Source organism: Arachis ipaensis, chromosome B10 (assembly GCF_059453495.1).
Source record: "Arachis ipaensis isolate K30076 ecotype BB chromosome B10, ASM5945349v1, whole genome shotgun sequence".
NCBI classification, from domain to species: Eukaryota; Viridiplantae; Streptophyta; class Magnoliopsida; order Fabales; family Fabaceae; genus Arachis; species Arachis ipaensis.
The window spans coordinates 144583788-144608294 of record NC_142435.1 but is presented as its reverse complement, the minus strand read 5'-3'; the positions used below and the strand labels follow the sequence as shown (position 1 = coordinate 144608294).

Genomic DNA, 24507 nt, shown 5'->3' with positions numbered 1-24507 from the left:
AGTCCCATGTTAAAGTGTAAAGTCGCTTTCGGTAGAAACCTAAACAGCCTAATAATATCAGTTGGTGACCATTCGGATTGGAATTTGTCCACTTGCGGATAATCAAGAATCTATATGCTACACTAATCACCAATCAAATTGCTAATCCTGAGCCAAGACCCAAAGATTTTATACATTTTTTTAATTAAAAAAAAAAGATAAATAAAGATGTTTCTATGATAAATCAACTAATTGTGTTGGTTCCTTATCTTGGAAAAGATCTTAATAGAATATAGGAACACCAAGTTCAAAAGCAAAGATAGGTCTATCCCATTATGCTACCTCATAAGAAAAGTAGGGAATCAACCAACGTCAATAGTGTATAATTTAACATTTTAATGTAGCTTATACTTTATTGTTTTCTACTTCTTTTTTATTCATGTTATTTAAAATATAGTAAAACAAAAATGAAATTTTAATTTTAGTTCATTGTAAGTATAGATATTTTATATTACTGTAAAAAATCATATTAGTGAATCTAATTAAATTATAAAATATGCAAACATGCGCCAGTAAAACTCTTATAAAATGAGTACCTGTAAATTAAAAAAAAATGATAATACTGAATGTTAAACTTATTAGTGAGATTTGAATGCTATTATTTATTTTTATCAATCTTTTTTTGGAACAATGAATTTTATTAATCTAAATAAATATTTTTTTGGTGAAGCTAAAAATAAATACCTCACTTGCACAACAAACAAAGTCATCGGAACATTTGACCAATACGACCGAGTGATATTATTTAAATATTTAAAATAAACATTAATTGAACCCTAACATAGTTTAAAAGAAAAAAGAAGATAAATATTGAAATGGACGGTTAGGCCAAAATTGAAATGAAAAATAAAATGGATAATGACAATATAACATGAAGTACAATAATATATATATATTGTTAATGGACCAAGCGTTATTCTTAGATTTAGAAGAGGACCACCAGATATCCTGATAAATATACGTTGCTTCTTCAACTGGATACAAATACATATTTGGAACAGTTCACATGAGGTGGACCAACCAAATATTGCCACTTTTGACTTGTCATTGAAATAAAAATTTATTACAAAGCCTAGGCCTTAGACTTGGGCTTTCTATTTTTCTGACATCATGATCTGCAACCCAAGATTCCAGCACAACTGCTTCAAAAACAAGGTTGCATTGATACACTGCTAAAAATACTAGTGTTATAGAATAGAGTCATGTTCCATTAACTTCGTTTACTAGCAAGTTTTTTAATTTTTATATAATAGCTTTTTCCAAGCTCTTCTATTATTGAAAAATTAATATAGAAAAATTAATCTAAAAGAAACGGGGAAAAGGTTTAAACCTTAAGGGATAAATTACTATAATATTTAAATTGAATATTCTCATCCCTCTAATATTTTTGTGAATAAAAAGCATAAAATAATGAAATTTTGTTTTAGCTAAATTTTAGTTTATTCTATTAGCCTCCACAACTTTAACAAGGTATTTAAAAACAGCACCGAAACCTTATCACAAATTTAAAGTCTAGAAATAAATCCACTATTTTATATAGACTGTCAAACTAGAAGTACCAGATATGATATCATATATGCTAGTATAACCCATCAAAACTGAAAGTTAAAGACATACTACAACAGCAACAAATGTCTATGATAGAATACTCAAGAACAAACCTAACATGAAACAACTAAACATACTAAGGTAACAACTTCTGCATCCAATTCCAATAACTTCCCCCCCTAAAATGTCATCTAGTAGTTTTGTGAATAGTCAAAGCTCAACGGCTGTTGACCAAACGGAGCCTGCAATACAGATACAAATCCTTATGAGATGAATCATGATACAAAATTAATAAAAGTATATATTGTGAAAATAAAAAAGAGAAAACAAGATTCCTTAATACTTGGCAGGGAAGCAGGATTCAATCAAAGTGAAGTAGTGCATTATCATGAAAACCACAGATTTTGAAGATAAACACAACTGTTTGGGATGGAAAGATGTCAATACACCACACAATTTGAATAAATGACACAAGAAGTTGGATAATCAAAATGGCCTGAAGTCCAAATCTTTGAGTGGTATGTTATACATAAAATTGCAAATTGCAAAAGCCGGATACCATGCATGAGAACATTGCAAATTGCAAACCCAACAAGTCTATCCAACAAGCTAATTTAAACAACCAAGAGCCAATTAAACCTATGATCTTTACTTTTTTCCTCCTTTTTTAAAGAAGATTCAATTTATTTCTAACATGTATCGGTATTTTAAAGCTAGTACAGAAACATGTGTGTAAACCAAGTAATTGAATTGAGTAAATTAAACTGTGGCTTACCTGGAAAACAGCATGCCTAAATTGGTCATATGAATGTGCATACATCATTGCAGCACTTGGCCATTGTACATAAGCAACATCCCTAGCTGTCTGAGTTAATCCATTGGCAGCAAAAGGATTCATCATTGGGCTTGATGGAGGACCGTAGCCAAGTGAAGCCTGAGTTTGTGGCATCTGGCCCAACTGATTAAAAGTAGCATCATATTGAGCAAATGAAGGTTGAGCTTTTGGCAAATTGAAAGGCACCACCATGTTAACAGCAGATGTCGGCATATTCCTGGCATACCTGCATCAATAACACATTTCAATCCGACAATAGGCAAATTATGACATAACCAAAAGAAAAGGCAAACTATTACAGTCAAAGTTGACACCGCACAGAAAGTGTAAACATCACAATACAAGCTATCTAAATTCTTGAATCAAGAGTGCCATCAAATAAACCAGCCAAATAACAGAAATACAACCCATCAAGGGCAGGTAGTTTCTAATTAAGAGCAATTGAGCAAACATGCATGTGCAATTGCAGCTATTGCATTCAATTTTGGGAAAGCTCTCAACTGAATTCCCAAAGAAGTGATAGAACTGACCTTCCATAGCTACGATCATAATCTGGATCACTACGATCCTTTTCCCTATCTCGCAAAATGGCAACTCGGGTAGAACTAATGTCCCTGACACTGTTGCATCTTTCTGGATCAGCCATTGGGATCTTGCTAGCTTCATTCTCATCCTTAGTGATGAGAGAATTTTTTACATCTGTGGGGACTGGTGATGATGTATCCCCTGAGTCGAAGCTTCTAGAGCTACTGAAAATACGTGCTCGAGCCCGATCATATTCCTCCTTTCTCTCTTCCACACTTCTCAGTGTGTTTCCTTTTGTCCCAGCTTCACTGGCTTCATTTAAACTAGTTTTAGAAGGCCTAGGTCTAATGACAATTTTTTTGTGCTCCGATTTATCATTTTCCAACTGCTTAGCAGGTATTTCAGATAAGCGAACCACAGGATACTTGCTTTCTGCTAACTTTCTCACCAGAATTTTACTTCCCTGGCCATCTAAGCCAGTGTCCTGAACCATTGTCTGCATACCATAGTGTTGAGCAACTCTGTGTGCAGCCAATCTGAGATAGGACGAAGGGAAATGTGGGAACTCAAAATGCTGCTGATCAGCATTGTTTAGAAACCTCTGGATATCCAGCTCCATTCGCAAGACTGAAGATGTAAACATAGTAAAAAGTTCGAAGATAAATAAATATCGTCATTTATAAAACATTTGGGTATAATTGAAAAGGGGGAAAAAATCAAAACTCAGGAAAAGATGCGTGGAAAAATTACAGGCACAAAAAACATCCATCAAATAATAGCTCATTCATTTACTAGAAAACACAAAATCCAGCAGCAAACCACTCAACGCCTATTACTTTTAAGTCATCTGCTTACAAGATGATAAAGTTTTGATCCAAGAAAACATCATTTCAGCTACTCAATCTAAAATTCAAAGAAAACCAGTAACAGCAAAAAGTACCCCATGTACCTTAGCCAGAAGACAAAGAATCGGTTAACATTGTTGCACATATATATACACACACTAGAAAGCAAATCAAAATCAAGTTCCATTTATTTTGACAGATCATCAGGGATATGATCTCCACATATATCAACCAAGATACCTTGTTATATGATTAATTATTCCCAACTATCAGAATCCTATTTAAGAATTTGGCGGTTTAGAATTCAGCACCTACCTCAAATTAGAACAATAACTTGAAAGTCTGTATAAAAATAAAATAAAAAATTGAAAGACTGAAAAACGAGAAACACATGGCTTAAGTCAAGTCCCTTGAACCATAATTTTATCTTCAACAAACTTAGGATAATAAGATCATACAGAAATTCCATGACAAACACAATTGTGGTTTAATTGGAACCTCAACACCCCAAAAAATTTCATACCATCACATCAACCGCAAATTACCACAATACAACAGGCAATTACCAGAACAAATCCAGATCTGACAGAATCCAACATAAACATAACACAGAAACAAAACAAGAAGAAAAATTGGGATTCTCCTCTAAAACCCAACAGCAAAATCTACAAAAAGGGGGAAAAAAGATGTACTCAAAATCATTAAACGAAACTGGTCAAAAGCTAAATCCAGCTCAAGCAAAACTAAGCCATTCAATTAATAACAACAATAATAATGAGGAATCGGAGTGGGAGATTAGGGATTAAGAAGAAGATTAACTGGTGAGACGGTGGCGAGGGTTCTGGAGAGCCTCCACCAAGAAGGGGTCAACCATTGACTCCTTCGAAACGACGTCGTTGCTGGAAATAGACGATGAATCCATAGGTTCGTTCGATTCAGAAAAGGAGAAAAAATCTATAGAATTAATGTAGGGGGAAAATTCGAAACTTTATTATTTAAAAAAAATTGGGTTAAGATTCTTCTTCTTGTTTTTCCTCCTTCTCCCTACGAGGGAAAAGAATCAAAGGTAAGGGTCAGGAGGAAGAAGAAGAAGATGAAGAAGAGGAGGAGAAGGATTTGTGCCTTCTAAGCATAGAAAAAAAATAAAAAAGAAAAAAAAGAAAAATTAGAACGACGATAGAAAAACCCGACAGCCTCCCTCTTCTTATCTTTCTCTCTCTATCCTTGATAGCATATATATTTATAATTTATCATTATTATTGATATTTTTATCTTTTTTATAATCCTACTTTTATATTATTGAGTTGGCCCAAATTGTTTTTCTTTTCACGCATTTATTTATTTTCTGGAATATGGGCTTATTTGAGTGAGTTTTTAAGAAAATATTTTTTTAGTTATTTTTTTAAAAGATTTTATGAAAAAATAAAAATAATTTTATATTTGGATATTTTATGCAAAATTTTTTTTTTATTTATCAATTATGTTTGGATATAACAATATAAAAATATTTTTTTGTTTATTTATTACATAAAAATATCTTTTCTTAAAGAAAAAATATCTTTTAGATATTTTTCTGATTTTTCTAGTACTTTTATTTTTACTATTCGAAATTTGTTAAATACGCTAAAAAATAAAAAAAGATCTTTTTTTATTGAAAAAAATATCTTTTTTTATCAAAATAATAACGTCCAAACAAATACTATGAAGAGACAAAAAAAAAAAAAAAAAAAAAAAGGGTTAGCAAGCCATTTCTCCTCTTCGTGGTTCGCTTTCTATAATTCAAAACCACGAGTTTTTTCTTCTTTTATTTATGGTCTTGTTAATACGGATCCATTTTAAGATTTTAGGAATCCATTGAATATATTAAAAATTTAAAATCTTTTCGTTATTATATTGTTTTTATTTATCTTTTAAGAACCAAATTTTAACGTTATATTTTTTTATTCTTGACCGGATTTTCAAATTACAACTTCCATTGTAGGATAGTATACAGAATAAAAACGGTTTTCGGATTTGGTTTTACCAAACAAGGTAAGTCAAGGAATGAGATTGGAGTTAGATGTGGGATTTTAGATTTAAATGACATGTGCATAAAAGAGTAAAATACAATTGGATTGTAGGTTCATAAATAATATTCTACATGATTCTTTCTTTTATTTTATCTTTTACATGGTTAAAAACTTAAAATTGTAAGCCAGTAGATTGTTTATAAAACGGGACTATCGGGGTTTATTAAGGGTGCATTTGTTTTTAGTTTTAAAAGAAAAGTAATTTTACAATTTAGTTTTTTTCCATAGTTGAAAATTTTAAAACTTATTTCAATTGGAAGCCAATTTGTGTTATTTTATAAAATTTATGAAAATATATGAAAAAGTTGTTGATTTTAATATATAAAGAAAACCAAGTTAAGGGCCTTTTTGAAGAGATTTTTTACAAAAGTAAAAGTGATTTTATGTTTGGATATCTTATGTAAAAATATTTTTTTATTTATTAATTATGTTTAGATAAAATAAGATCAAAGTATTTTTTTATTCATTTATTATGTGAAAACATCTTTTTTTTAAGAAAAAAATATCTTCTAAAAAAAATATAAATTATATCTTTTTAAAAAAGATGTTTTTTAATTTTTCTAATACTTTTACTTTTACTATTAGAAATTTATCAAACACACTAAAAAATAAAAAAAAAAGATTTGTTTTCATTAAAAAATATTTTTTTTATCAATTTAATGACACTCAAACAAACACTAAAATAAAAATAAATAATTAATTTCTTGTTTCTTATAAGCAAATGAATTTCAACTTTGTTTCATAAACTAATTCATTTATAATTTTTTTTTCAATAAAGCTACATGCCTAAATAATTTTATTAACTAGGTTCTAACTAAATGAGATTCTTGCATTTCTTTTCTAAATGAAATATGGTTGGTGTTATCTTCTTAATTTTTTTCTTAACAATATTTTTGTCATCGTTATTCTTATAGTCTTCTTCTTTTTCATTGTTTTCTTCTCTTGTTTGATTTTTTCTTTTTTTTTCTCTTTATTTTTCTTCTCATCCTCCTTTATTATCATCATCGTCATTGACATCTTCGTGTTTTTTTCTTTTATAGAAGTTCAAAAAATTAGAACACTGAAATTTTGATGTAAACATACAAATTTTAGTATACAATACAAATTTTTAAAGGATCACATTTAAATTATTGGTACCCAACTAACAAAATATATACAACACAAAAATTTTGGTACATAGCATATAACAAAAAAAATTTTTATGCCAACATATAAATTTTTTAAAGATCACAATTGATTCACTCAACTAACAAAATATATTCGTAGTAAAAATTTTTGTACTATGTGTAAAAATTTCTATGCTATATCGATAAAATTTTACTATGTGCAAAAATTTATGTACTATATGTACATATTTATGTGCTATATTAATAAATTTTTATGCTATTCAACAAATATTTATATGCTAAAAAAAATATAAAAAAGAGACACATAATGACACGTGTTTTAGATTTGTGCCAACTTAGTTAGATTGAATTACAAAAACACTTGTATGTATAGTATTATTATTTTTTTATACATAAAAACAAACATTTTATTCATAAAATAATCATATAAATAAGTAAAAGACATTAAATTTAAGTCTAAAATAGACAATCATATATTTTCAAACATAAATTTTTTTAATTATTTGGTCAAATATAATATTTTACCAGTTAATATTTTGTCTCGTATATTTTTTTGTCCTACTTAAAAAAATAATAAAAAATTACACTTGACAATATAAATTGAAGAATAAGATCAATTCCATATATTCTCTATGGTCAGTATGGTGAACTAAATCCGGACATTCAATTTATAGAATATTAACATATAAAAATGGAGATAAATTCTTGTTTGTTTCTAAAATTACATAAAAAAATATTGCAATATTTTGAGATTTTTTTTTCTTTTTTAAATAATCTGAATCCTTCTCTAATTTAAAAATATTTAATGAATAAAATATTATTCTCGATATATCTGTTCATAAATAAATTATAACTACACCACCTATAAAATTGGACGAGGGAACAAAACACTAAAAAAAATACACTACAAGGAATTATAAAATTAATCAAACAACTTCTAATTATAGACATTATATCATAAACTTACTCATATTACACACTCCCACACCCAACACTTAAGAGTTTTTATCCATTATTTGATTTTCATCAAATATATATATATATTGTACACCGGAGGAAAGCGTATTTATTAAAAGGCTAATTTTTTTTATATTAATTAAATATATGTGTAATACATTGTTATTGAAAAATTAGGTGTTTTTTTTATATGGTGTTTTATTCAAATCGGACGGTCCGATTTGTTTGATGAAAAAATAAATTACAAACTGGAGGGTCCGATTTGCTTGAAGAGAAAATTAAACTCCAAATCGGAAGATTCGATTTGTATTTTTTATTTTTTTATGTGTTAAAATAAAAATCGGATGGTCCGATTTTAACATTAAAAATTTTTTTATTTTCGAAATCACAAATCGGACCGTCCGATTTGTGATTGTTTGTTTAAAAAATAAAACAATGCAAATAAATCGGTGCCTCCAATTTGTGTCGTCTCATAACCAAATAAAACACCTCCCTCTTCACACCATATTGTCATACACGTTTCTCTCTCCCACACAAAAAATCAAAAGCTTTATTAAAAAGCATATAATTTGTCACTCGAATTTGCCACATCCAAAGTTGTTGAGTTGTTCAACTAATTTTGGACTCAACTACCAGCGAACCCGTGTGTTTGGCCCAGTCAACAATGTCTGTGGGCTTATCAAGTTCAATTATTATTGGGCTCGGCATTCTACGTAGTCCAATCTTTCCAAATGACGCGGACACCAAAACCCAAAAGTAGTGGCCGAGGCATGCGATGTAGTTGGCTAGTGGCAAAGGTATTTGACTCAAATCTTAGCTGTGGTGGGTAGGTTAGTGTGTGTGTGTTTTTAATACCAAAAAATAAAAAAAGTGTGTGTGTTTTTGTACAAACCAAAAAAATAAATCCCAAAAGTACATTCATATTCATTAGACCGAAAATATAAATAAAAGAAAAACAAGACATCACGTGACACAACAGGACGTAGCGGAAACGCAACTCGTGCATTTGGAAATTTGGAATAGACTATTGCTCTTTCAGACTCGGTATATTGTGCGCATAATCCTATTCGTAATTCCTATCGACGAAGTTTCCAGACACACATTTCTGACAGATAAATAAACTTTTAAAAATAAACCAATAAAAATACATTGTCTTAAGTCACAAGTCGCAAGGAAAGCGTGTCAAGAAGAGTCAAGACTCAAGCGCACCTGCTTCGAACAAACTCCACGCGCTCATCATTTTGTTTACAACGCACGAATCAGCCACGGCCGCCCGCATTTTTTACAAGTTTGCTTAAATGTATTTAAAAAATATATTTGGAGTTATAAGGAAAAAAATAAATCAAATTTAAAATTCTATGATTTTCTGTTTGACTTGAACGACTGAATTTTAATTAGACCACATTGAATTTCAACACTCTAGCATTCAAAACTATCATGAATACCACTAAATAATAATAATAATTACGCGCCGGAAAACAAATTTACATCAGTGAATGACTCTTATCACCTAAAGTAGGGATTTTTTTATTTAAATTAAAAAAATAATATTTATCGATTTAAATAAATGTATAAGTATTAGTAGAAGATTCGTGCAATCCACGGGTTGAAAATTTATGTTCCTTCTTTATATTATGACATGATGCAAAAAATAGATTCAGCAATAACAATGAAAATAGAGTTATTATTATTATAAAATATATAGTTAAACTTACTCTACAATAAATCAACTAACCATAAGTAAACTATTCGAGTTGAGTCATAAGAGACTGAATTTTTTTTTGTTAATTTTTTTTTATAATTTTGTGCCATTAATGTCAAAATTGTGTATTAAAAGAATTGCATATTTGACTCTCAAATTGACATGAGAGGGAGCCAATAAGATCCAAATGTTTTTGAAATTACTTTATCTAATAAAAAAAAAATCAGTCGGATAGAAAATCATGACTGATTTTGTAGTGTACATATATCCTTCTCATCATTTTAACAAAGAACGAACTTTTTTAATACCTAAGCTACATTAGCCATTTTAGACAAAATGCACCTAAGAAATCCATCAAAACAAAAGAAATGGCCAAAAGATCACTTCCAATCTGTTCAATATAGATATATCAAGAAAGTACAAATTAATTCAACAACACATGAAAATTCAGTCATCTAAATACCATAAAGCATTCACTTAACAAAACCACATAAGCTAAGAAATAAACTAAATTGTGGAAGGAGAGATTTTTATATCATAAAAGAGCTACAAACATAAAGGGCTAAATAGCTAATTTGCCTAGTGGCTAATGATATTGTGTCCATACCCTAGCACTTAATCTATTACATGAGAAAGATGCCCAAAAAACAACCCAAACAACTTATAGAAAACATGAAAACACATACATATTCTCATCTACTACAATCCAATGCATCAAATGCTATTACATGGACACAACCAAAATACCTAATGCCCTAGATTAGTCCTAATCAGTAGCTCTAGTTAACTGCCATGGACAGCCACCTCAATTAACCCCATGTCCAGAAGAGCCGTCATTCCCCGAGCCACAAGACTTATCAGCTTCATCAAATTGCAGCTTCAAGGATCTTCTCAACCTCTTCAACGAAGGCTTCACATCTTTCTCAGCATCAACAGAGACTCGATTAACGCCAACCACATACTCCTAGTGTAAACAATTGCATAAAAATATAAACCTAATTAGAGGGATAATTAATGAGTTCTAGTCAAACGAACTTTATCATAAAATTAAGCGCCCTATCAAAAAAAATTGGCAACAATACTCACCTCTTCACTTTCATCAACTTCATCACATGAATTTTCAGAACTATCCACTTCATTTAACTTATCCACCACGGCATCAGCAGACTTTCTCTTGAGGAGAAGACACTATTAAATAACACAATATATTAGGTTCAATTTAAACACAACTCAAAAAAGGGTGAAAAGTAATACAGAAAAACTAATAGAAGGAACTCGAAGCATGGAACCTTAGCATCTTCATCAGCTCCCAAGTCAACAACACTTGATTCCTTTTGGGTACATTGAGGCGAACCAGCAAAGAGCTCAGAGCAGCTGGAAGGAGTCAATCCTAAATTCGATGATTTAGTAATCTTAGAGGGTTCCCAAATTATCCCTCTCTTTTTGGTAAAAATCCAGCCTTGGATAATACAAAGCACATCCGATATAAGACATGAATAAAGGTGGAACAACCAAAAATTGAAAAATTTAAGAAAGAATTTATTAAAATGAAACAATAGGTGTGAATTTCATTTTTTACCTTTTTAGGACTCAAATCTGAACCAGAGAGCTCAAACATTCCAACTATTGCAGCATCATCACAAACACGCCTCACTGGATAAGTCCCTTTGAATTTTTTCATCCCAACAGGCCTACTAAGAACCTTGAACAGCATAGTTTTTCCAACAATTTCTTGGAATATAGGAGGAGACTGTGTGCCAAACACAACCTACGAACAATATAAAACAGACACAATAGAAAAAATGAATCGGTAGAAACCGAAGGATAAGAAAACTCTTTAACAATAAAATCAGCACATAAAAAGAATATAGCATTCGAGTGACTTACATCAACATCCTTAAGATGTTGTTCAAACAGCTGGGCACAAGTCTTATTCAGTAGGTAACTTGCCTCACGATCAAAGAGGACAAAAATAGAAACACCAGTGGAATCCTCAACCAACACCTTCACTCAACCTGAATTTTTTTAAGATGCACATAAATACTGGCCTAAGGTTAACAATTACGCAGAAATAATATTTATACCTAGGAGTCACATTTGTAATATGGATGTTGCAAAATTGACAAAAGTAAATTCCAGATTCTGCCTGAACACCTTTGCCACACACACAAGCAGAGTACCACCAAGGATCATCCTCAACTATTTCAGCTATCTTCGCTAGTACAACAAAAATTTCAGCCTAAAAATATAAGACCATGTTCATAAATATTAAGACATTATAACCAAAGATAGTTGTAATATAAACTAAAATTGAAAAACTAAAATAAATACTAACAGCATAGTATTTTTAAGTACAAAGGAGGACAAAAGCATTAATATCGTTCCAAAACAAAGCAGTATTTACTAACGAATAGAAAAAGAAAATTTAACAAAAATTATCAAGAGTAAACATGATAAAAAAAAAAATTAAACTGGTTCCAACCTGGTTGTTATCATCAAGCGACTTTACAGTACACTTAGGTGTGAGCTTCATAAAATCTTCTTCTATTCCGATATTTTTTTCAGATCTAACAATGCCAATGGGTTGGGATGTACTAACTCCATGTGGAATAGAACTGTTAACAAATACAGTACCAACTTAAATAAGTAAACAATGACAACAACAACAACAAAAAACACAGCAGAAACTACACGTACAAAAATACCTTTTCCGAAAAGCTACCACCTCTGGGATGTCAAGATTAAATTCAAACTTTGATGCAAACATAACATTTTGAAGTCCAACTCTACCTGAAAATAAAAAATAGATACATTGGTTACAGGAATATAGTAGTAAAACCAAGTGAACTTGGATAACCGACACACCTGAAGTGAAATTTACATGATACAAACCTCTAAATACCTTAACTTTGGCAAGTTGTAAAACTACAACTGGCTGTTCAGCATACTCAGAAGACAGAAATCGATTAAGTTCATCAACATATTCACCAAATAAGGCACACCGAATCCTATGACTGAAAACAACCAACAAAATCACCTACACTATTAGAAACTTGACTATACAAACACACCGAAAACAAAAAAGAAATATTTTTATTAAACACCTAGCGAGTGGCATTGTCAACACCTTTCAATCATCTCAAAGGAGATTTTTGTGAGATCTTCCTTCACAATCCTTCTATGCAGATATTGTTCTTGCAATGTTACCCGATCTTAAATTGGTCACTCCTCACCATTCGCAGCCAACAACAAACATTAAAAAAACATATGAAAGAATTTTCTACTTTGATCACTTAAACTATGTCATATACATTTCTGCAAATCTGCACACATTTTTCCTACGATCAATAAATCTTTAAATAAAGTGAATTAATTATAAAGATAAACATATTAAATTTCACATAACTCAAGTAAGATAGATGCACAAAAAATAAAGAAATTTTGGAATCTTCACAGGCGACTATGCTTACCATGTAAATTGCTCTTGACAAAGGCTGGCTGAGCATACAATATGCATCAGTCACCCTTGTAGATTGCTCAGCAGCAAAATCCATTTCCTTCAAAACAAATGATAGGATTAAACAAAAATATTAGCTTCTCTCATAACTCATTCAAATATACAAACTTTCAAACAATTCACCAAAGATAAAGTGGCAAAGCAAAAAGTGCAAGAAAAAATATCAAAGAAGACTATCCCAACAGACCGACCTAAGAATGTACTAAATCAAAATGCAATTTGTTTTGACAGTCTTTATATTTGCCACCCAAATTCACCCCCTCTATATCATACTTCTTCTCTCCCTTTTTAAAATTTGGGGGCAAAAAGAAAATACATTTTAATTTTAATTATTAGTTGAGAAAAAAATTATGATAGCATAATCAGCAAAGAGGCGACGCCGCAAATCACCTATACCAACTACCAGAATAGTCAGATTTCTTCCAAAGATCATAAATGAAGAGGTTTTTTTTACCGCGACAGCACATACGGAAACCAATCTTCTTAATCTTGCTAAAATTAAACTTCCAGAACATCTGAAGCCATCCAGAAACAGAAAACATACCAAACCTCAAATCAAAGACAACGAAAACAGACAGAAAATCCTAAATCAAAGAGATTAAAGACCCAGTCCCAGACAAAGAAATAAATCGAGAGAATACCTTCATGGGGGACCGCTGGTTCAGATCTCGACCCAACATGTATCACCAAGGCTGTTAACGTTCGAGAGCGCATCAACCACGCAATAGATATCTTAGTCGCTCAGCATCACCGACATTTCACCAGCTGAAACTAACAGCACCATCGCCGTGATTATGATCTGAGACGAAGATTCTGTCCAGCTCGGTGAGTTAGGGTTTCCAGATGGGGGTTGACAAAAATGGTGTTTAAAAGATGGCATTCCAAATAGAGATATATGGCTTACTGAAATGAGGTTTTGAGAACCAGGGAAAGCCGTAAAGAGAGCGTGGATGGGCAGCGATTATATGGACCAGAATGAGTTTGTGGGCTATGGAGGAGAGAACGAAGCAGAAAGGGGGATTTAGAGTTTCAAAAGCGAGAGAGAGGGATTGGAGTGAAAGATAGATAGATAGATAATAGGAGGGATTTTTTATTCTGGTTAATTGAGAGAATGACGCGTGGCTTCAGGAGCCACGATCATTATACAAGTAATAGATTTACCAAATTACATTTAGAGTCATATCTCGGATACAGTGGGAGAAACCAAAAAACAAACGTATTTCGGATGCACTGATCCCGTTCTGTGATACAGAACGCGCTGGTCATATCCTGGGTGCACCCGAGATATGAACAACAGAGCATCTCAGATACACTACATCCGAGATATGATCATATTTTGACATGTAGCAGTGCATCCGAGATATGTACAAGGAAGCAAAACAAGGGCACTGCATCCGAGATATAGTCAAAATTCGATGTTATGAAAATATTGTAATGTTGTAGATGAAAAATGGTCCCATAACAATCGAAGATAATTAGTTATGCAGAACTTATGCTTCATTACACATTAAACACGTTTAATAACAATCAGTACATCAAAGTGACAACATTGGAACAAAAAGACCTAAACTCTAAACTGCATGCGTCGTCATGGATCCGAGTGGGGCGCAATGGGACACCCACGTCTGGTGTGGCCCTCTCCGCAGCAGAGCCCACATCTCTTCTCCGCACGCTCAATGGCATCCATCTCATTTCGGATCCGAGTGGATACCGGCCTACCCGATGCCTTTCTGTTCATGGCTTAGTTGGGCTTCAGGCGTGCACCGTACCATGGAGACCACATCTTTTCGTCTGGTATCGGTGGAAACTCTTTCTCGTATACCTTGAATACAGAGGCCATCGTGTACACGAGGTCCACAAAATGACCCCACTCAATACTCGCAGCTGCACATGCCGCCAGGGCGTGTCGACATGGGTAATGTAATGACTGGAACAGGCCACAATTGCATGTACGCTCGGTCAGACGAACCCGATATGAAGTCTGTGACCAACCATCTACTGGCTCCACCTCTTCCACGCTAAAAACAGATGCCCTACGATTACAATGGGTGACTCGCAACATCGGCAGGCTCTCTCCGTTCTTATCTATAGCTGCCAACAGCCGCTGCGAGTGGATCTGTCCACCATATAACTAAGCATGTGATTCGCGTCCTCTGCGCACAAACAACTGTTGCAACCGCTCATACGTTGCCCGAACAATCGCTACCATCGGAAGATTCCTCGTTCCCTTTAGCACGACATTTATACACTCTAATAGGTTTGTAGTTATGTGACCATACCGACGACCTTCGTCGCAATGTTGCAACCACAATTCCTTCTTGAAACGAAGAGCCCAATCCACCATCTCACGGGACAGTGTACATAAAGCATCCAAATACCAGTCGCATCCTTTCTTACTCAGACTGTACGCCACATTTATCAGGTATCTCTTACCCTCAATTGACTTGAACCTGGAATTGATGTTTGAAGCCATGTGTCGTATGCAGTAAGCATGATATGCTGACGGGAGATGCCATCTACTGTGAGGTGCATTGAGAGCAGCGCGAATGGCCTATGATCTATCTGATATGATCAGGATTCCTGGTTGTGGAGTAACATGTTGTCTCAAATTTGAGAGAAAAATGACCATGACTCTGTTGTCTCAAACTCCACTAATCAGAAAGCTATAGGAAGAATATTGTTGTTACCATCTTGAGTCACAGCAATCAAAAGCACGCCCCCGTACTTGCCGTACATATGTGTTTCATACACCGATACAAACGGCTTGTAATGCTTAAACGCTTCAATACATGGAGGAAATGCCCAAAAAACTTTATCAAACTGACTCCACTCTCCGTCATCCATATCCTCGTTGTAATAAGGGACAACATTGCATTCGTGGATCGTACCTAGGAGGTACTCCTGCAAGGCTTGTAAGAGTGCCATAATCCTATTGTATGACTCTTCCTAATCGCCATAGATTTTGGCAATTGCCTTTTGCTTTGCCATCCACACTTTCCGATATGAGGGCTTAAAATGATAATTTTGATGGACAGTACTTTGCAACACCGGGATAGATATCGAAGGATCAGTCTTTATCATAGGTAACACAACTTTGCAAATCAACCCAGTATCCAGTTGCGCATGGTCTTGAGACATGGTTGGTGCCAGACAGGTATGTGATCCACCGAACCGACGTACCTTCCTACGAATATTGATCCAATGTCAACAACATGCTAAACAAAAAACAAATGGATAGAGTCTAATGCATCCACAATATAATGCAAAATATACCAGTAATTCAAGTTCTGTCGTAATGCCACACGAAAACTCCACGGACAACCATTGGAGAATTGCTTGCATTGGCAGTGATATTTTAGCCTATCTGACTCTAGCACTCTGTACTCCACATTTCGTCGAATACTGTAGTTCTTCACCACCAGTAGGACTACTTCTCGGTTGTTGAACCTATGCCCACTTTAGAATTCTACCCCACCATCCGTGTTGTAATCCTCCCCGTCCCCAGCATTCAAAAGATCATCCGAGTGCATTGCATCCAAGTTCAACGTCTGGTAATGGCTAGGAACATTTGACAGTCGAGGAATGGCTAAAGGTGGAGGTAGCAGAAACCTACCAACAGTGCCTCTGGGAGTCTCCGGCACAAACTCATCCTCTGACATTGTATCACTTTATGACTCGGACCCAGCAACATAGATGGAATCGCCCTCACTGTCGGAATCGTTGGCACTATCATGAGGCTGGGCATAGTGGATTGGTGTAACCTCGAGCGGCACGACTTCAGGACCCGGAGGAGACAGCCCATCCCCAACAATTACATCACATACCATAGCATACAACTCCATCACATGTTGGGGCATCAGTTGTGCATGTATGTCGAACATTACCTTCACATGCTGATTCCCATCTATCCAGAATAACTAGTTCGTAAATCTCCCGTTCGGAAGCGCATACAGAAATCTATATGCAATCCTCCCTACCTCCTTTGTTCGTACTCCTCCCATATTGCTCAGCATGATCGTCTTTAGCGCATCCAGGGTATCAACCCGGTAAGTGCACAACATCACATGATCACAGTATTGTCAGACTAAAAAAATCACTCATTCATCGCCGTGTCTGACTATCCCATTCGGATAAACCACCACAAAAAAGTATTGATTGTTCTCCATCAGAGCAAAATCAAAAGAAGAGAAAGAAATGAATGGTTTGTGAATTGTGAGATGAGAGGTATTGAGATGGTCTCTATAAATAGACTTATTGTACAACATATCTTGGGTGCTGAGACCTTAATTATAATCTTGACTATATTTCGAATGCAGTGCCTCTGTTTTGCTTCCTTGCACGTATCTCGGATGCACTGCTACATGTCAGAATATGAGCATATCTCGGATGCAGTGTATTCGAGATGCTCTCTTGTTCATATCTCGGGCACATTTGGGATATGACCAGCACGTTCTGTATCACAGAACGAAATCAACGCATCTGAGATACGTTCATTTTTTTGTTTTCCCACGGTATCCGAGATATGACTCTAAATGTAATTTGGTAAATACTTATACGTTTATTTAAATTGGTAAATATTATTTTTTTAATTTAAATAAAAAATTCCCTAAAATATAGTTCTTTCACTTTTTAATTTAGATATGGAAGAGAGAATGGTGTAGGACGTAGTTATGGAGTGTATAGGTGCTTATACAGCTGTGGTGTCAGAAATTAAGATCGAACCGTCCAATTTGTAAGAGGTATAGAAATCAGATTGTCTAATCTTTTGGTACACAAATCGGACCCGATGATTTGTATTTAAAAAATTAAAAAAATTTGGGATACACAAATCGGATTTGTCTATTTTTTAAATTTTTTAAACAGGATGGTTCAATTTGTGTACTCCAAATTTTTAAAATTTTTTAAACATCCCACAATTTTAAAAAATACTCAAAATTACAATATTAAAATATATCACATATCTCATTTCCATATCTAAATTTTTTAGCCGAGTTTTTTTGTGATCTTTTTAAAAGAGAAAAAAAAAATTCAAAACCGGATCTACACTATTCAGTTAAGCGGTGAAACCACGCGCGCGTATCTAAACGAGATCTCAGTTATTATCCTGATCCTGTAACTGGTTTTATGGCACGTGATCCCACGCGCAGGACACTTCAAAACAACGAGAAAAACCCTCATTCTCTCATCTTCCCAAAACCCAAGTCTTTGTCGTCGTTCATCACACTTTTCTGCTGAATTACTGAAAATTCCTCAATTCTCCCAAATCCTTCCTCCGTCCATGCCCGGCCCCGGCATTATCGCCGCCGAGTGCGCACCGCAGGCGGCCGAGGCGCCGTCTGACCTCGCATTCGATGATTTCTCCTCCCAATTCGACGGATTACCCATCCCCTCCATGGACGCGCTTTTCGTCGAAAATGGTGTTGGCACACTGAATACTCACGCCTTCGCTTCCGATCTCGAATTTCCCATGGATTTTGGCGACGGCGGTGACTATGAAATCACCTTCGACGACCTCGATAACCTTTACATCCCCTCCGATGCCGACGATTTTCTCCTCCCCGACGCATGCAACCCTAATGGCGACCTGATTTTGCCGACGAACGATGATCTCGGCGATTGTTCTGGTAAGAATTCCGATTGCGACGCCGCTAATTCAGACTCGCCGGAATCAGGATCCTGTGCTGTTTATGGCGATCGGAGCTCCGGTGTTTCTAGGTTTTTGAATTCTCAGTCCTCCTCGGAGTCAGGCAGCTTCAAGCGCGAGCTTTCACCGAATCCTCGTGACTCTGCTGTTGTGAAAGACTCGAGCTTTCCGTCGCATGATTCTGATTCGTGCGGCGAAAGGGAAGAGTCGTCGAATGGTGCGATTTCTTCGCGGGGTTCGGGGAACGGTAGCGGGTCGGGTGTATACGAAACCATGAACTCTCCCTCACCTGATTGTTGCCGTTACGAGAGGGAAATTTCATCGACACACGCACATACAATTTTGGATCGGAACGTGAAATTGGAGGATAATGGAAAAGGTTGTGATCTGAAGAGAAAGCAAGATCAGAGTGAAGGGAGTGCTGAGACTAGAACAACCAAATTCAGAAGATCATCAGCGCCTGTGGAGAACAAGACCCAACAGAATGTGGTGGTTGATGACGACGACGAGAAGAGGAAGGCCAGATTGATGAGAAACAGGGAAAGTGCACAGCTTTCGAGGCAGAGGAAGAAGCACTATGTGGAAGAGCTTGAGGAGAAGGTGCGGTCAATGCATTCAACAATTGCTGATTTGAGTAGCAAGATTTCGTTTGTGATGGCTGAGAACGCCACTTTAAGGCAGCAATTGGGTGTTGGTGGGATGTGCCCTCCTCCCCCACCTGTTCCTGGGATGTATCCTCATGCTCCTCCCATGGCCCACATGCCTTATACATGGATGCCATGTGCTCCATATGTTGTTAAGCCTCAAGGATCTCAGGTTCCCTTGGTCCCCATTCCAAAGTTGAAGCCTCAGCAACCTGCTTCTTCATCAAAGAGTAAGAAGTCTGAGGGTAAGAAAAGTGAGGTGAAAACTAAGAAGGTTGCTAGCATTAGTTTGTTGGGTCTGTTTTTCTTTATACTGCTTTTTGGTGGGCTTGTTCCTATCGTGGATGTCAAGTTTGGTGGCTTAGTGGGGTATGTTCCTGGTAGGTCTAGCTATGTTACTGATAGGTTGTATAATCATCAAGGTGGAGGGAAGGTGTGGCCTGTGAATGGTCCTAGGAATGGATCTGAAAGAGACGAGGATATAGGGTATTCCAATGGGAGGTTTAGTATTTCCGACCACAGGGATTATGAGAGGGGTCGGAAACTAGGAGAGCAATCTCATGAACGGCAAGACCCACGATGCGATGAATTCGGCCATCGTGGCAATGCCAGTGAGCCCCTCCTTGCTTCGCTGTATGTCCCTAGGAATGATAAGCTGGTGAAGATTGATGGAAACTTGATAATCCATTCTATACTGGCTGGTGAGAAAGCTATGGCTTCTCAGACTCATGAGGCAAAGAAAGAGAATAAAGAAACTGGTTTGGTCATTACTAAGGATTGGGATTCTGCTTTGGCAATTCCTGAAGTTGGAAGAAATAGAGGTCAGCATCCTCATGTGTATACTGTTCCACCTGAGCAGAGGAAGGCTCTTGGTTCTGGTTCAACCAAAACTTTAAAGGACCACATGAAATCCTCTGCAAGTGATGGTAAAATGCAACAGTGGTTCCGTGAAGGCCTTGCAGGTGATCATCTGTTTGACTTGTGTCTGTTACTGGTTTTTACTTTTCACTCTCAAATTGCTGAATATGAAGATACATTGTCTCCTGCTGACTTGTGATATGTCTTGTTGGTTGTTGTTTAAGGCTGAATTTGGAATCACATTTTATTGATTGCCACCTAACATCAATTTTGTCTATGATCGTGTGTTGGAGATTCTAACTAAGCTAAATTTTAGTAGCTTGTTGTACTGGTCTTGTCTGTTCCTTGGTTGTCCTGGATGAAAAATCATCATGCTGTTTGGTAATTACAAGATTGTGTCTTCTGCTACCAATATGGGTTGTTGTAGAAGACTTTAGAACTTGGTTAGATGCAGTAATTGGGTTTGGTTAGTGGGAAGTCTCAAAATAGTTTGATAGCTTGGTTTTAACACTGCTTAATTTGACAATGTCATGGCATCCACCAATTGTTGCATTTTCAATTCTTTTTGCATATGTGAGGCTTCAAGGTATGCCTGTTGAATATAAGAGCTGAATCAATGTCTTCGTTTTGCCTACCACTCGGTCATACTTAATTACTTGAGCGCATCTATATTGTTGGTTGTCTCTTGCTGCCTTGCAAGTTGCAATTTCTGTCTAATCTATTATGTGCTTGGTTGCCTATTTTGGTGCCTGCGAAGCATTGATGTATACTGACTGTTCTGATTCCCTTATGCAGGACCAATGTTAAGTTCAGGCATGTGCACAGAAGTCTTCCAGTTTGATGCCTCTCCAAAACCTGGCGCTATAGTTCCGGCAACATCAGTTGCCAATGTTTCTCGGGAGAGCCGCCAGAATGTTACAGCACTTAACAAGACCAGGAACAGAAGAATCCTCCATGGGCTCCCAGGTCACCTTGATGGAACCAGTCTGAACCTAACTGAAGACCATGTAAGGAATTCAGAGAGTGATCACTTCCATGGTAATAAATCTTCCATGGTGGTTTCAGTGCTTGTTGATCCCAAAGAGGCCGCAGATAGTGATGTCGACGGTGTGATGACTCCAAAATCGATCTCTCGGATATTTGTGGTTGTGCTCATGGACAGTGTCAAGTATGTCACATACTCGTGTGGTCTTCCTCGTTTGTCTCCGCATCTAGTGACTGCTTGAGAAAACGTTTTGACAGCACAGAACCTACCATCTAATACAAGTTATAGTTTCAGTTTTGTACATAACCAACGCAAGTTAATTTAGCAATGCCTTAAGTGGGATTAACAAACTGTACTGAGTTGAGATTTTTATAACTTCTATAATATGATGCGAATATAGTTGATTTTGTGTCGTTCTTTATTTATTGAGATCATATTCGAGCGTTGTTTTATTTTCTAACTTGGCTAAGGATTCGGTAACCCTACCCTATCATGAAAGGATGCTTAAAATAATTATGGAAGGTACCTCATTATTTTATTTGTTGAAATTTATAAAAGAATCTCGTTTTTCAGTGTCTATAATGTTTTATTATTGAACACCAAAAACAACTCCTCAATCTCTCTTCTCCTATAGTCCTATGCTTCTTTGGCTGCTTCCAAAAGTTCCAGCAGCACAAAATTACATATTGCATAATTCATATTGTGAAAATTAAAATGCCAACTTAATGTGACAGAGACATGGATTAAATGACAACATTCTCAAAGGAATTCATGAAAGAAATTAAGTGAGAAAACTTTTAATGATATAACTTTGAGTGCCCAATTCAAAGTCTTGGACTTTTGGCACAGAAGATCTAACGTTGATTATGCTAACCATCTCCACAACTTCCTTCACACTGTTAATTATTCATGTAGCCTGTAACTTACCTGTTATAAAATGGAAGAAGAAATAATCTATAATGATTAGACGTTAGATTAGGTGTTGGAAAAAAATTTAATAACTTCCGTTTTGGTTAAGAACAAGCAACCGCTTCCATTACTCCTAAGCTAAGAAATAATAATCTCGCAAGGTACCAAGACTGAGATATGGCAGTGGATTATCTAATCAAGTATTACACCTTTCAGCACATCACTTGCTGTTCAAAGAACCCTAGTCTCTCTTATTGTATTTTATAAGATAAGATGTATGATTTGGAAGCCTTGTATAATAATGATTATATCAACTTTATGGATATTTTTATTGAGTTTGTAGTTACAAGAATAGCATAAACTAACACTATCAGAACACAGAGATTTGAACCTTGGAAAAGAAAATTCCAAATGGTAGCCAACACAACTCTTACTCAGAAAAAAAACTAGAGGAGGAAGGAATCAAGCATGGCCTTCAAAGTCTTCTGAGAAGCTTGCCACTGCTTGTCATTGGCACTAGCCACAAAGAGAACAAGAGTGTTTCCCTTGGCCGTTGCTTTGGCGAGGTTGTGCGTACCCGTTAGAGCATATGGAGTTTCAAGCAAGTATTTATAGTACTGCAGATGGCACAATGTTAGCAACAACAACACACAGCAGAAGAGAAGAAAGAGAAGTTGATTCATGTATGTACCGTTTGATCGCCAAGCTTTTCAACCTCAGTTTCTAGGAGCTCATCAGGATCATACGTGTTTCCAGTGACAAATGGACCAAGAGAAGCAATCACTTTCTCAGGGCTTCCAATGTCTTCAATTGTCGCATTTGGTTTGTTGGTTAGGCGTATTAACGGCGACGCCACTACCTGCACTTTACCCTGTTTTTCATCTTCAAATTTGACCTCAACCCAAGGCTCTGCGCATTTTGGCTGACAGTAATTTCCAGATAATATGTTTGCCACACGTGCCTGTTTCCAAGTGGGTGGGAGGATGAATTGGTATGGCTGCACATTTCCTGCTCGAAGGGCAGGGGTGTCCTTGGGAGAAGCTTTGAAGAGAACAAAAGAGGGGTCGGAAGGGGAAGGAGGAAGGAAAGAGCCAACTTCAACCTCTCTGGCGAGTGAGGGTCTGAGAAGAAGCAGTGGAAGAGCCTGCAATGCAACGCCCTTGAAGAGATCTCTTCTTGATGAGGCTCTGATGAAGGAGAGTTTAGAATAAGAAGAAGAAGAAGAAGCGCGGAGTGTGAGTAAGGAGGTAGTGAATGGAGAGGTCGCCATTTCAAAGATAGCGAGTTGCAGGGAACTCTAAAGGGAAGTAGTCAACAATGTCTTATCCATTGTCACGCTGTGAGGACGAGACTCGTTACACTTAACTCCTCTATGCATCTCCCATCTGTCCCACTTTTTCCCTCTCTTTCTTTCTCTATTTTCAAAACTCAACATAAAATCTTTAGTTAAACTATCATAATAAGGTGGAAATTCAGCTCCAGTTAACTTTACGTAAAGTTAATATTTGAGAGTCGTTAGATGATTTGATTGATTTGACTAAATTTTCATCTAACAATTCTCAAATATCAACTTTACATGAAATCAACTACACCTAAATTTCTACCTCATAATAATTGTAATAATAATTCTTCTCCATTTTTTTAGTTATTTCATTAAGTATAATTTTTTGTTATATTTTATTTTTAATTTTATTTAAAAAATATATGGTGAGAAATTAAATTTTATTTTACAACAATAATTGACAAAACAAATTTTAAAAATTCATTTTTATATGTATTATTAATTAAAGAAAGATTAAAACTAGGAAGTTAAGTTAATTTTTATAAAATTATTTTGTGTATTTTAAATTTTATATTTTAAATTATAAATTATAAAATTAAATTCTCTACAAACTAAAAATTAAAAATTAATCTTATATTTTTCTAATAAAAATACTACAAATCTAAAATATTAAATTATACTTTTATATTATTGCCATAAATATGTATTTATTTGATTTGACTAAAAATTTAATTTAATTTTAATGCACTAATATTATAAAGAATTTTATAATATGGGTATAGCTCTCTTCTGCTTTCTTCTTCAACCCTTTTGACATGGCCACGATCGTCTCTGCCTTTTTCGCCTTGGCCTGAGCTTTATTCAAGTCGGACATCAGCCCATCCCTCTCCTCCTCCAATTCTTTGTTGATCTCCTTCAGCCTCTCCACTTCAACTCAAGCAGCCACCAGAGAGCTGTGAATGGCGCTGATAGGAATTTTCTCTAACTCCTTGGCCAAGGCAGCTCACACATCTGCCGCCCG

At 35.3% G+C, this 24507-nt stretch overlaps 3 protein-coding genes and 1 pseudogene across 3 annotated transcripts; 1 reads left to right on the top strand and 3 right to left on the bottom strand.

Moving 5' to 3' along the window:
- Window positions 1-1543: 1543 nt before the first annotated feature.
- LOC107622993 (Single-stranded nucleic acid binding R3H protein) lies at window positions 1544-5056 on the bottom strand. Its single transcript, XM_016325086.3, has 4 exons — window positions 4612-5056; window positions 2953-3574; window positions 2363-2648; window positions 1544-1829 (listed from the first exon to the last, which is right to left on the bottom strand). The coding sequence occupies exons 1-4, from the start codon at window positions 4712-4714 to the stop codon at window positions 1779-1781; spliced, it is 1062 nt and encodes a 353-aa protein (XP_016180572.1). The 5' UTR covers window positions 4715-5056; the 3' UTR covers window positions 1544-1778.
- Window positions 5057-16110: 11054 nt separating this feature from the next.
- Window positions 16111-17045, bottom strand: LOC148582006 (uncharacterized; annotated as a pseudogene).
- Window positions 17046-18354: 1309 nt separating this feature from the next.
- On the top strand, window positions 18355-21702 carry BZIP49 (basic region/leucine zipper motif protein 49). Its single transcript, XM_016324471.3, has 2 exons — window positions 18355-20414; window positions 21106-21702. The coding sequence occupies exons 1-2, from the start codon at window positions 18443-18445 to the stop codon at window positions 21534-21536; spliced, it is 2403 nt and encodes an 800-aa protein (XP_016179957.1). The 5' UTR covers window positions 18355-18442; the 3' UTR covers window positions 21537-21702.
- PPD6 (thylakoid lumenal protein (Mog1/PsbP/DUF1795-like photosystem II reaction center PsbP family protein)) lies at window positions 18357-23602 on the bottom strand. The gene is made up of 3 exons (XM_088485036.1): window positions 22896-23602; window positions 22639-22821; window positions 18357-22222 (listed from the first exon to the last, which is right to left on the bottom strand). Exons 1-2 carry the CDS (start codon window positions 23472-23474, stop codon window positions 22651-22653), a joined length of 750 nt encoding a protein of 249 aa, XP_088341162.1. The 5' UTR covers window positions 23475-23602; the 3' UTR covers window positions 18357-22222; window positions 22639-22650.
- Between the last annotated feature and the right edge of the window lie 905 nt (window positions 23603-24507).